The sequence below is a fragment of the Neopelma chrysocephalum genome, unplaced genomic scaffold (genome assembly GCF_003984885.1).
Source record: "Neopelma chrysocephalum unplaced genomic scaffold, ASM398488v2 Primary Assembly neopelma1_96814, whole genome shotgun sequence".
NCBI lineage: Eukaryota > Metazoa > Chordata > Aves > Passeriformes > Pipridae > Neopelma > Neopelma chrysocephalum.
Genome location: NW_020925458.1, coordinates 1,098,550 through 1,112,261, shown reverse-complemented (window position 1 = coordinate 1,112,261; position 13,712 = coordinate 1,098,550). Strand labels below are relative to the sequence as shown.

General features: G+C 34.3%; 1 protein-coding gene across 2 annotated transcripts in view; it reads left to right on the top strand.

The window, feature by feature from the left end:
- Positions 1–13,712, top strand: part of RFX3 (regulatory factor X3) — a 105,651-nt gene that overhangs the window by 84,819 nt on the left and 7,120 nt on the right. For both annotated transcript variants that reach the window (XM_027709577.1, XM_027709576.1), the window contains 8 exons: positions 1,120–1,232; positions 1,973–2,088; positions 2,689–2,843; positions 7,617–7,714; positions 8,001–8,150; positions 9,615–9,823; positions 10,799–10,952; positions 13,012–13,054. In XM_027709577.1, coding sequence (XP_027565378.1) covers positions 1,120–1,232; positions 1,973–2,088; positions 2,689–2,843; positions 7,617–7,714; positions 8,001–8,150; positions 9,615–9,823; positions 10,799–10,952; positions 13,012–13,054 — 1,038 coding nt within the window. The remainder of the gene's footprint in view (positions 1–1,119; positions 1,233–1,972; positions 2,089–2,688; positions 2,844–7,616; positions 7,715–8,000; positions 8,151–9,614; positions 9,824–10,798; positions 10,953–13,011; positions 13,055–13,712) is intronic.

Sequence of the window (13,712 nt, the reverse complement as noted above, 5' to 3'; positions counted from 1 at the left end):
CATACCCTCTTTAAAATCCTTACAGCTGAACAAAAAGGCACTTAAATTACACATGAGCTTTATGTAATATTTAATATACATCATATAAGTATAAAAGGAAAAATATGCAAATTCTATATTTGTGAGATATATTTAATATTACATAAATGCAGTTGCTTTGCAAAGTTATATTAAATGTGCATATTGAAATTCCTGCTATGAAAGTTGTTTCCTGCATGTGCATTACAGTGCATTTTATTTTATGAAAGGTGGGGTAGAGGGATGGCATTGCATTACTATTGCAGGTTAGCCATCCCGTGGGCTGCTTTGGAAGTGTTCTAGCGTTGTAAGTGGAAAGAAACAAATTGTTTCAACTGGAACCCCAAAGTCATGTTTAAAAATATCTAAATCGTGCATTCATTGATCCAGTTAAGCATGTATTTCGGTAATGGAAACAAATTGTAATTTACTTAATTGTTTATGTAAAGAAGTGTCCTTGGCTGTGTTATTAGAGAAGGTATAGTTTTATTTGGCTGGGAGTTTCAGGGACCAAATCCTTTCGCTTAACCATTTGGTACATAAGGGTAGCATTAAAGTGTTTTGAGTCTTCCTTTCCGGGTACCTTTCAGCCCAGCATTTTTATCTTATCAACTTGTCTCTCGGAAACATTTGTGACAAATAGTAAAAGCAAACAATGGCTCTACTTGAAAGTCTAGTAAATGTCAGGTAAAAATATATATTGAGTCTATTAAGCCCCATGACACCTGGCTACATAGAAACTCTTCAGTTGAACAAAAAAAAAATAATTCAGTGATTAATTTTTCATGCTCTGGCTTAGATATTTTCCTTCATCCTGTAATAATTTGAAAAAGTGTGTGTTAGCTTCTCTATATAGGTGTAGTATGTACATTACATCTTTTTAATGTCTTCAAGAATAATTTTGTATTTCTTTTTTATTAAAAAGTGCTGGCTGAATTTATTTATGATTTTAGCATACAACAGGTATGAAGGACTTTCCTCTTTGTGTACTATGACCTTTTGGAATTTATTTCTTTGTATAATCCCTAAGTTTTTTCTTAATTGTACTGTAACTGGCACTGTTCACAACAGCCCTCTTTCATTATGTTGTCATGACAACAGATGCATCTCGAGTACTGCCAGAGTTTGGAGAAGTTGAAATCTCTTCTCTGCCAGATGGTACTACCTTTGAGGACATCAAATCACTACAGAGTCTTTATCGAGAGCACTGTGAGGTATTTCCTATAAACAATTTCTTTCTTAAAGCCAATACAAGACAATAAAGCCAAATACTGTAGCCATGATAGTGGCATGTGACTTTCCCCCAGGATATTTTATTTATTTCATTGAGAAGGATGGCAAAAAGGTTTTTCTGGAGGGTATCTTTTGAAATATTGTTATGTGTATGTTTTCAGAATGTTAGAGAAACTAGACTGTAGATTGTAGATGCAGATCTTTGGTTTAGTCAATAGGAAATGTAAATCAGGTCGAATTATAATTATTTTTTTTACATTAAAAGCAATAACTTTTCTCATTTTGAAGAAACATTGAGAAATTTAAGCCACATTTGATACTGAACAGTATGTCTTTTAAAATTATTTTAAGGTGTTTTCAAACCTATATGGAATTATGGAAGTGAATAAAGTGTGAGGTTTCCTTCTTTTTTTGCAGTAGCAGTAAATATTTTCTGTGGTAAAATTCCTCTGATATGTTTACATAGGCCATACTAATTTCTGGAGTCTTCCATGCTTGTGCACTTAGCCTTATTCAAGTCTCTGTGTGCAGCAGTTTATAGTGCTGGATAATTTGTGGATATCAAAGGTATTAAAACAGATGCCATTTACAACTTGAGAAATGTACAGTTTGTCTTTGCTCCACTACGTGGTGAAGGAAAAAAGCTATAGATCCAGTTGGAGTTAGGAGTGGGGGGGAAGCTGGGTACAAGACAATATGATCTCATGTTTTATTTTCTCAGGCAATACTGGATGTGGTTGTTAATCTTCAATTCAGCCTGATAGAAAAATTGTGGCAAACTTTCTGGCGCTATTCTCCCTCTGCTCCACCTGATGACACTCCTGTCACTGAACCAAGGTCAGTCAATGTTTCTCTTTGTTTACTGTGTCTCATGATAATATAATACAAGTGTGGAAAAAAAAACCTTATTAGTTTTACTTGAGTAGTAATAATTTTTTCTCCTATGATAATCTTCCAAGTTAAATTTATGTTGTGTGGCATTTTTGTATAGCTGGGGTGTATGCCAAAGGTCAGTCTTGGAACAGTTGTGCCATCCATTGGGTTTTTTGCATCGAGAACTACAATAACGGTGTCTCTTACCAGTATTCAATCCACTTCTTTTAAGCCAAAAGTATCATCCGTATGTCTGCACAATTTATGAGCTATAGGAGAACTATGGAGCATTTCTTAAATCCATTTCCATGTGACACAATGTCTAAAGAAGTTATACTGGGTGTAGCTGAGAAATCTATGACGTCTTTAGGAAAAAATACATTTTAACACCCATTTCAGATTTTTACCTACTGTAAATCATGGAATCATAGAAACTTTAAGGTTGGAAAGGACCTGTAAGATCTTCTAATTCAACTGTTTACCTTGCACTGCCATGTTAACCACTAAACCATGTCCCGAGGTGCCATATATGCATTATCATTTATTCATTTTTTTTAACACCAGCAATCTGAGTGAAATAGAAAGTCGACTTCCAAAAGCAAAGCTGATTACTCTGTGCAAGAATGAGTCTATTCTGAAATGGATGTGTAACTGTGACCATGTGATGTACCAGGCTTTGGTGGAGATTCTCATTCCTGACGTCCTTAGACCTATTCCTAGTAAGTTGAACACTTAAAACATTCTGTAAGGATTCTTCTGCAAGCATGTGTATGGTGGAGGTGTCCTTATGCCTCACAGGGCAACTTAAGGAAGAAGTTTGAAAGTTACAAAAGTACTTTGTGTCATTTCCCCTAATTTTGTTTTGTAAGAAGTTATGCTGAGAATTGACATGTGTTTTGTATTTTAAACGTACATGAGGATTTTAGTGCAGGTGGAAGATCTAGTTTTCAAGATACAGTTTCATATTAGAACGTCCTTCTTTCTGTGTGTGTTATATCTTCAGGTAAAAATGTGTTCCTTTTACCCTGGCTCTAGGCTACCTGATAGAAGTCCTGTGGCCCTGAGACCATGTGCACTAAGTCAGTCATTCTACTACATTGAGTAGTTTTCAGTTTAAGTATCACATATTAAATTTTGATTAGTCTGGGAAAAAAAAAGTGGTTTTTGTGATTTCATGTTTGGACAATAGTCTTCTGGTCCTTATCAGTGACTGCTGAAATCAGTTCTAATGTCTGTTAAAGCAATGAAAAATTAGCTCATAAATTTTTAATCCAATTTATTATTCCAACCTATTGTTCTTTCTCTCACACATCCTGCATGAAAGAGTCAGTAGTTGTCCAGTCATTCTACCATTACCAAAAGTACAGCTTTCTTTTCAAATTTAATTTTACTAGAATCCATTGTTGCTCCAGCAGTGTATTTTTATGGCTATTTTTGGTAGAAACCAAATTTATGTTAAGAAAGTTAAACTCCTTAAAGTATTTATTGTCTCCCATATGCTCTCCTAAATATTATAACGAAATCGTGTTAACAACTCACTATAAACCTCATAACCCCTACATATTGTTTCCTTTCCATGAAAAAACGGTATTCACTTTATAAAGTTGGATTAATATTATTTTAAAAATTATAGCCTGAAGTGGTACTGCAGCTAAAAAAGCTATTTTGTCATGCTGTGAACACCTCTTCTTCTATATTGACTCCAGCAGTATAAGCACTCCATAAGAATATTTGCAGGTACTGCCTTGCAAAAAAGTTTGATTGACTCCTTTTTTGTCAGTGGAATTTAGGTTTTAGCAAATTATGTATGATGGAAAATTTTTTTTAAACTTGACATGTATAAAATCTGAAAGTTTGCCATTTACAAAGCTAGTTTTACCTTTTTTTAAGGAAAGGGTAAGTTCTTTGTAGAGAGTGACATAATTTATCTGTGCATCTGTATAGCAGAATAAAGGAAAAATGTTTTCTCAAATACATGCACTTATTGACAACCTTTACTTGTATAATTTATTTTGTATTGGTTTATATTTAATGATTTACTTCTCTAATGACAATGCCAGTAGGTAGGATTTTTGAGTAATATACTGTATTACAAACAATTAGGCAATGATAAAAACTGCACAAATTTAATTGCAACATTTAATAGGTAGAATTAAAACTCAGACTTGCAAAAGCATATTAATTTCTGAATACAATGGTGATGCAAACACGTTTTTTCATCGAACCTGCTTTTCATCTTCCTTCTCACTTGCTTGTCCTGCACAGCCTGGCAGTCTCTACGGAAGTGTTTAAATGACAGCTGTATGGCTTCTGGTGTCTTCCTGCTTTGTTTCACAAGACGCACTGGGCATTGCCAGTAGAGGATTTCAAGAAAACGAGACACAATCATGTCATATCAATAACTACAGGCATCATGTCCTTTCCATGCTGTTTTCTTTCTTTCTAGAATTACCAGTCATATTTGAATAATTGATACCTACTGGGTTTGACATTCCTGTTTTGGGGATGATTATCAGACTGTTTCATGCAAACACATCCCAGGACAAATATTTCCCAAGCGATTTCTGCCGCTGTTTTGTAAACAGTCCAGTAGTTTTTTGCTCAGAAGTCCACTACTGAGCTACTTTTGGAAGACAGCTAATGTATTTTCTTACTTTAGCCAGTCTTTAGGACCAGCTAACTAAATGACTTTTTCCAGTCTGCTTTCATGTCATGATGGTCCATCCAAGTTTCCTCTTCACTGTTAAATGTATAAAATATTATTTTTTTTAACTCCTTCCTTAGCGTAAAAGCGTCTCCAGTCATTACAAGAGACAGAAAGGATGGCTTAAGGTTGACTATGACAGTAATGGAGCTGGGTGAAGTAGATAAATTCATCATCCTGTGTGGGAAAATAGCAGTTGATAGAAAAGTTTGGACTGTATAGAGGAGCTGGGACTGTAAATGCTTCGTTAAAGACATGGCTTTTTTTTCCTGAATAGATGGAAAGATAGCAGCAGCAGCTGCTCAAAATAGGGAAAAATATTAATTTGGAAAGGGCTTGAAGAAAGCATTTGATTTTTTCAAGTTTGAGGGTTTTTAATCTGGATTTTCAGTGTTTTTTCTTTTAGATACTGTGCTACTCAGCTGTGAAATGCATATTACTAGAATAGAAAAGAAAGACCATTGAGGAATAAAATGGTTTTATTTTTAACCTCTATGTTAAATTTGTCAGCTGAAATATTTAACACCCACAGAATGAATGAAGAATTGCTGTGTATAAAACAGCAAAATTCCTTTTCCTAAGAAAAGTGAAATACTTTCCATTTGAGTCAGGAATAAAGACCATAATTATCTAATGTCTTTGGCAAGGTAGACCAGAGGTATTATGTTTTAGTGTGAAATTTTTGCATCTTCACAAGTGACAGAATGGACAGTAACAAATTTGCTTGTGAGTCAGTTTCTGTGATAGGTCAAGAATTTATGCAAAACGTACTTCCACACCATATTACACAATTCCAGACAGACAAAAATTTAAAGTACTAGAAAGACTGTAAAGCCTAGTTTTGTACATGTCAGGGTTTTTGGTTCACAAGTCAAGCTTTTTAGGTGCTTATGCAAATCAAACTTCCAGTAACTGCCATTGCCACATCATTTAGTATGTGTCTAGTAACATTTAACAATTTACTTTGCACCACACTCCTCATGCAAAGATTCTTTGAAACAGAGTTTTCTTGGTTTTCTATGATAGCCAGATGAACTTAGAAGAAGGACTCGAGGACATAGGTAGTTTGGGTTTTGGTAATGGCAAGATGTGTTCTTAAGGAGAGAGTATGAGAAAAATTCTGTATTTAATACATCTCCAGAGCTCATTAGAAATTTGTGATTTTTCTATACGATACTGACGCCTGATTATCTATTTGAGCCATTTTATTTCTTCAGAACTTAGAAATCCTTTCATTTGTTCATTTTTCTTCCTAGTTAAAGGCCTTTCTTAAGGCCTGAGCTGCTTTTTCATATTTATTTTTAAAGGACATCAGCATCAGTGATGCAAATGATTTTGTAATATATATTCTCAGGTGAAAAAGAGTAATAAGCGCATTAGAAGTGAAAAAGGAGAAATATTTTTCTTAACTAAGCACCATTTATGCAGTAGTTACATTATTACTTCCACTTTGCATTTTCTTGTCTTGTAGGTAAGAAAATGTGAGTGAATACATAGTCAATTAGTAAGTGCACAGAAATAATTTACAAAGCAGCACAAGTGAGCTAGGTGATTGACAGGCTTGAGTTAAAAAGCTTGTTCTTCATGTGTAAACCTCAAAGGAGAAAAAAACCTAATGCCATAAGAGGGCTCAGCTAATACAGATGCTTTGTAAGATCAAATTGTGGTCAGCTAAGCATCCAAATGTGTGGTGAGTTATGTAAATTACCAGTATGGATTCTACTGCTTATCACTGCAAATCTGAAGACGTGTGAAAAAGAGATCACAAAGAATACAGATTTTATTTTAGTAAATTTACTTTTCTGTTAAAGCTTTATTAAAAAAGGTATTATTAAAAAAGGCTTTATTATAACAGGTCTTATTTCCTTTGGGTTTTTCCTCTTCACTTTTGTAGTTGCATTCATTCTCTACTAGTCTTCAGAAACCTGTAGTTTTTCTTTTTGTCTCCTGTTTTTTGCAACAGTTTGAGTGGATACTATTTTGTCAATGTGCAGGTGTTAGGTGTGGGAAAGCAAGGTTTCTACAACTAAGACAATGTGATTTTCTTTTTTCCAGGCACAGCTCCTTGGGACAATACTTTCTGTCCTTCTCCTTTAAAAAAATTAAAACTTCTGGTTTTAGTAGTGCAGACTGCTGTAGGGGCTTCTTTGATTTCTCTCTAAATCTCTGTCAGCCTCGCAGCATTTCTATGGGTGCTATAGAAAAGAAACAAAAATGCATACGAATTCCATAGTCATTTGAATAATCTCACTTTCTGTCAGTGAAACACTCTCCTGTATCTTGCTTATTGATGATATCATTAAGCATTGCATATTGGAATTTGTTCTTTAAAACTGAAATAAACAGCACTGTGACATGGCTTAAGGTTACTTCGGACTTTCTTGAGGAAACTGCAGAATTCCATTGTCTGGATTTTTCCCCATAGTTTTGCTTTTTAAAAGAGGTGCTTAGATGAAATGGAAAGCTGAAAGTTACTGATGGAAATTTCCGTCACATCTGCTGCAGTTACTGTTGTTCTTCTATAGCAGTGCCCAAAGCAATACTGCTGGTCACAAACTTCTTGAAAGATTGTTGGTGAAGAAGTTAGAACCGCTTATTAAACCAAAATTAAAATCATTATTGCATAATCTTTATCTCAGTGAGGCATTTTGAACCTGAACTAGATTTGTCTTTTAATAAATAAGAGCAGTGGACCTGAAAGTTGAATACGGGAGTTCTGAGGATGCAAAACATTCCAAGACACGTGCACTGCTTTCTTTTCATTCTGTTTTTATTCTCTAATGCACAGGTGCCTTGACCCAAGCCATTCGCAATTTTGCAAAAAGCCTTGAAGGTTGGCTTTCAAATGCCATGAACAATATTCCACAGAGGATGATACAAACCAAGGTAGACAAAACTGTTGCAATATGATTCTTGCAATGGCAAACCAAGTGGGCAGTAGCATCTTAACTTAAAAGCAGTAGAATTTTAACTTTAATGCTAAATTTCATGTTTAGCATCAAGCATCAAATAATGTGAGAGGAAATAACATTATTTGATTTGCTACATGGACATAATTCAAATATGAGGACTCATTAATAAAGACTATTAAAACGAAAGTAAAGATTCAATCTGTAGAATTAATCTACAGATACAGAATACAGTATTTAAAAACAAATAAATTTCTTCATAGGTTGCCGCTGTAAGTGCCTTTGCCCAGACTCTGCGAAGATACACATCTCTTAATCACCTGGCTCAAGCAGCTCGTGCTGTGCTTCAAAATACTTCTCAAATCAACCAGATGCTCAATGATCTTAACCGTGTTGATTTTGCCAATGTTCAGGTAAAATGTAATTTTAAATAACAGGCTTTTTTTTTAAGTGTTATTTCCTCTGTGACTTTGGACTTTATTGTTAGCTATCATTCTATCAAGAAAGTAAAGTGGAAACATTTTGCTCATTCATATATGTAGTGATTCAGTCCAAGTGCGATGGCTTACACTTTAGGAAAGTAAGAGCTCAAAACCATTTTCTGTTTTCATTTACTGTCTTGAAACACACATATTCTTCCAACTTCTATGCAAATGTAAAGCAAATACATTCTTAGAATGGGTACCATGAATGATGTCATAATAATAGCAAAACTTATATTTTAGGATTAGATCTCAGTAGCATATCTTCTGAATGTCTCTTAAAGCTATTACATGTACAACATTTTCAGTAGAGACTGCCTCCATTATTTAAAAACCCATACCATTAGTATATTTTATCTAAGTGCCTATGCTTAAAATTACAAGATCTCCTGAATAATGGATTAGATTAGTACAGATGTGAATCTGTAGAACAGAAGTTTATATTTTTACTAAGCTTGATTTCTCTACGTGTTTCTGCTCCTCTGAGAAAAAATACTTTCATCCTTTTAGCCAGCAAAGTGAAGGGTTTGATACTCCTGGTAGTGCTCTGTTTCTCTCTTTTCTTTGTGAAGGAGTGTTTTGGTACTTGTTAATAGACTTAACAGAAGTCAGTCAAGAGTTCTTGACTAAAGACAAAATATATTAAATATAGATGGACATGGATGCAGAGCCTGTGAATGACGTGTTAACTTGGCTCATGATAGCTAGAGCTTAAGATGACTTGCCATTAGCTAGCCCTCATTTTTGTCTCAGTTTCTGAATTGATCAGCTAACTTTATTTAAACCTGGTAACGCTGACTAAATTGCTGATTATTGGACGCTAGTGTGTTTCTCCATTTGTGTGCAGTTTATGTTGTACTTCAAGTAACATGTGATCTATTACTGCCGAAAGTCAGCAAACAGAACAGGCCTTGTTTTCATATGAAGTTACTTTTATAATACAGAATTTATCTTTAGGCTTAGCTTCTTCAGAACTAAAGGAACCTTGCACTTGATTTCTCACTACTTCTTTTATTACTTTAGCCCCCCCCATTTGACTCTTCTTCCTGCCTGAAGTACCAGAAAAGAATGACAAATCAAGAATATTTCAGTAGAAAAATGAGGAAAGTAGAAGTCTTTTTTGCAAATGAGTGTGGAAAACTACAACAAACTTGTGTTGCTTCCATTGTTGTTTCTAATTTCTGTATTTGATGTCTGCTCTTACATGCTACGCTTTTCCTACCCATTTACTTCCAACAAAGTTACAACAGACATAAAAATAAAAACTCCTTAGTTTGTCTAGTAAGTGGATTTTGTCCTTTTCGCCCATTGAATAGCTTAATCTTTGAGATATAATTACATTCTGTGCTTTGGCTTATGTATTGTCAATTCAAGAGTTGCCATGTGCTGTAACAGGAGCAGGCTTCCTGGGTGTGCCAGTGTGATGACAACATGGTTCAGAGACTAGAAACAGATTTCAAGATGACTCTTCAACAGCAGAGCACTCTGGAGCAGTGGGCTGCCTGGCTTGATAATGTAATGATGCAAGCGTTGAAACCATACGAAGGAAGACCCAGCTTTCCTAAAGCCGCACGGCAATTTCTGTTAAAATGGTCTTTCTACAGGTAGTATTTAATAGACTTCTAAAACATTCTGAATGTTTTATTATTTGCCTAATTGTGCACTGCAGTAAGGTTGACAAATGTAATATTAAACAGTGGCTTAGTACATTGTGAAAAACATGGGGGTTTTTTTAGAGTATTATTGTTGTTAACCTTGAACTCGAGTCTGTCTGCAAATGAGCAGGGACTTAAATGGCCCTTGTTTATTGTTTTAAAGGGCATCTGCAAAGGAGTGCAGGTGGAATTTTGTCCAGAGTTAGAAACATAATATAAAATTTTTTGATTGAATAACTATGCAATTATTAAGCCACTGGTTTTAGTATTATTTATTAAAACATTGTGGCATCTATGTTTATTAGGTAAGGAAGAAGACAAAACCTGCTTTTAATGTATGAAAAGAACATTAAGAGAAGCATTCAATGTTAGCTGCTTATTGAAACAGTTATCAGAGTAAACTTTGTTCTTTGAACATGACTGTAGCAACTGCTTGCTGAAGATATCTGAATTTGTCCATATAATATTAGGATGCAAGTCTATTTCTTATAGTTTTAAGTTTCAAAGTAGTTGTGGCAATTAAAACCTTTATCCTGGGAAGGTGGACACAACAGACACTAGTTAAGCAATAGTTTGGTTTTTAAATCAAATATTTTTTTTACTATTTTAGCTGTTTATGTTTTCAACAAAGTTTCTTTCAAGTTAAGTTTTACACTTGCTCAAGTATTGGTAGTTATGCATAGAAAACAAACCAGTTTGGTTATTTCTTGCGTGGTTTGATATCCAACAGTACCTTCAGAGAAAGAGAAAAACAAATTATTGACTTTTCTGGTCATCTCTTTCCAAAGATACCATAAATGAGACATTTGTGGATAATGTTACTTTTGAGAATGTTTGTTTCTAGGTGAAATGTGTATATGGATAAATGTTAAAATGGCTGTGATATATAATACATAAATATATATTTTTTTTATTTTTGAATAGCTCAATGGTGATTCGAGATTTAACCTTGCGCAGTGCTGCTAGCTTTGGCTCTTTTCATCTGATCCGCTTGCTTTACGATGAATACATGTTTTACTTAGTAGAACATCGTGTTGCTCAGGCAACAGGAGAGACACCTATTGCAGTTATGGGAGAGGTAAGATAATATGTAAGAGACTAGACTGATAGATTTAGTGATTAATTTAGGAAAGTGTCTTTGCAAATTTTTAAACATTTTTGTGGAGTGGTAGGATGTTCTGCAGTTTAACAATAGATTGGGTTACAAATATATGCAATAGTTTCAAACTTATTTCACCAGTTCATTGACAGAGTACTAAAACCACATTGAATTGTAAAAACCAATTCTTTCTAAATGAACTTGCTCTTTTACATATCTGCACACAGATTCATGTGCACAGATTGAAAAATGTTGATCAATGTACAACCTTTTTCCAGTTTTTGAGAACTGAATATTTTATGTGGAAATAAAAAAGAGCAGAGCAATAGGAAAATGTTACTTCTGTGAATCTGTTTAAATGCATTTGCACATGTTTTGAATTCCCACACAAAACATATTGACTTAAGAAGGATGGTTTACGTGCAGAATTTTGTCTTGTACAATACTGTTCACATACACGTAATGAAACCAGCGCAGACACATAGGGGTTTGCAACACATCTGATTTTCATACATGTGTTTCAGAGATTACTGATTTAAAAAACAGAACTATAGCCTCAATTCATAACAATTTTTTTACTCATCTATGGCATCTGCAAGGGAAAGTTTATTTTATCCCTCTTCTTTCCAGTAGTTCATCTAACCTTTCATTTTGAGTGGGCTATTGAGGAATGCATGAATTGTTACCAAAGAATTATGTATCCAAAGTACTGGAAAATTGATATATTTAAAAATATGGTAGTTAATAGGATGGATTTGTTACATTTTTACACTTGGGAGTCACTATCCTATTCTATGTTACCAATAAATTGCAAGTCATTTTGCTAGTTGATTTGGCATCAGTTATCATTCTTCCCTCAGGATATATTGATAGCTTCATTTAATACTATAAGTAGACTATATACTTTCAAAAGAAATTGGAAAATGTCTCAGCTTTATTTGTCAAATGATTTTATATTGTGTGTCATGTTTCAGAAAAACTAAATAACATTTCTGCTTAGTAACCACCATCAGTATACATGCTCCTACATTTTTTGCCTACTTTCACTTTGCAGTAAGTACTACACAAGTATACAGTTACTACATTCTTGTTGCCTTAACAGACTTTTATGTGTTAGACATAAATGTAGCATAAGGTCTTCTAAAAAGTTTATGGGACTGAAGATGGAAATACAATAAGGAAGTAAGTGTTCCAGAACTTTTAGAGGTGAGGTGAGGAGCAAAATAGAAGTAATGCATTAAATGCATTACTGTGTATTTCTGTGTATTCAGTGGCTGTGTGGCTGAAATAAAAGAGGAGGACTACAGTCCCAACAAACAATGTAAGACAGTATAGTGTTGCAGCTGAGAAAAGCACTCACATATTTCTCCCTTCCTCTTCTCCCACTTTTGGACACAGGTATTGGCAAAATTCTTCTGAAAAAGACTGGTGTCATCATTTCTGGTTAGAAATGTGTTTATCTAAATAGTGTGCTCCTTTCATTTGAGATTCATTGGTGGCATTTTGCGCGGCTCCTAGCTTATGAGCAACTTGTTTTAAGAGGTCTGGATTTTGATGTAAATCAGTTGTCAGGTTATAAACCCTTTCTCAGCAGTGCCTTTCATCTGCCTTACAGGTAGATTAGCAACTGTGACAAACCTTCATTTTTGTTCCAGCATAATAAAGTTGTCTCTGGAAAATTTTAAAAAAAGGTTTTGTTAAAATATTGGCAGTTCAGAATGTATATCCATCATAATTTATGGCTTTATAAAGCAGAGAAATAGCTTGCTTCAAGCAACAAAGGCCCTCATGAAGCAGTCTTTTAAAATGTTTGTACTTCTCTGTTTTAATTTTTGAGGGTTTACTTAGTGATAATTGTCTTAATAAGCGCCAGACTGAGATGGAATGGGAAAAGAATTGCTCTGCTGTGGATGTGGTTGCAGCTAAGATCATGTGTTTGAATGCTAGTGTGAAACCAGTGGAGCACAGTGGAGCATAGATATGCTAAGTTCACATTTGCTTAAGACTGTGTCCAGTTTTTTTATTGTTTATTTCACAGTTTGGTGATTTAAATGCTGTGTCCCCTGGAAATATGGATAAAGGTAAGCATTTTAATATCTCCAGTGTATAATTCTTTGTAGAGGTAATGTGAGCAAAAGAAGACGTTATGTTTTAAAAACGCAGTAAAACCAAATTTAGAGCTGCATCATCCTCTAAAGTGCATGCGTGTGTTATATGGATATGTTATTATGTGGATATGATAGCTATCTATGTAATATGTCACATGTCACTGACTAGAATATTGTAGGTTTCTTTTAAAATAAGAACCTTATTTTAAAGATGTTCATTATTGTCACCAAAAAAAATCTAGTTCTTGTTCAGAATTTTTTTATATCTGGTAGGACGGAGAGTAACAGCTGTGGGAAGAAAGACAAGAGTATGCTTTTGTATATTTAACTGTAGTGAATGTTTTACTAAGCAAAGAAGGCAGAATTGTATCCAAGTATTTAAAAAGCAATGAGTTCCTTATAACCTTTTCATGCCATATTTTGACATACATTCTTATGCTGATTCTTGAGTGATTTGGGGTGACTTAACCTCAGAACATTCAACTAATGAGTATAAGAATGAATGTCAAAATTAGGGATCGAGTCACCACAAATCTTCTTGCCTCAGTTTCCCTGTCTCTAACTAAGAGTAACAACTCTTTTGTTTATCCTGTCTTAGAAATGAGACATTTTGCAATATGAACTTAACACT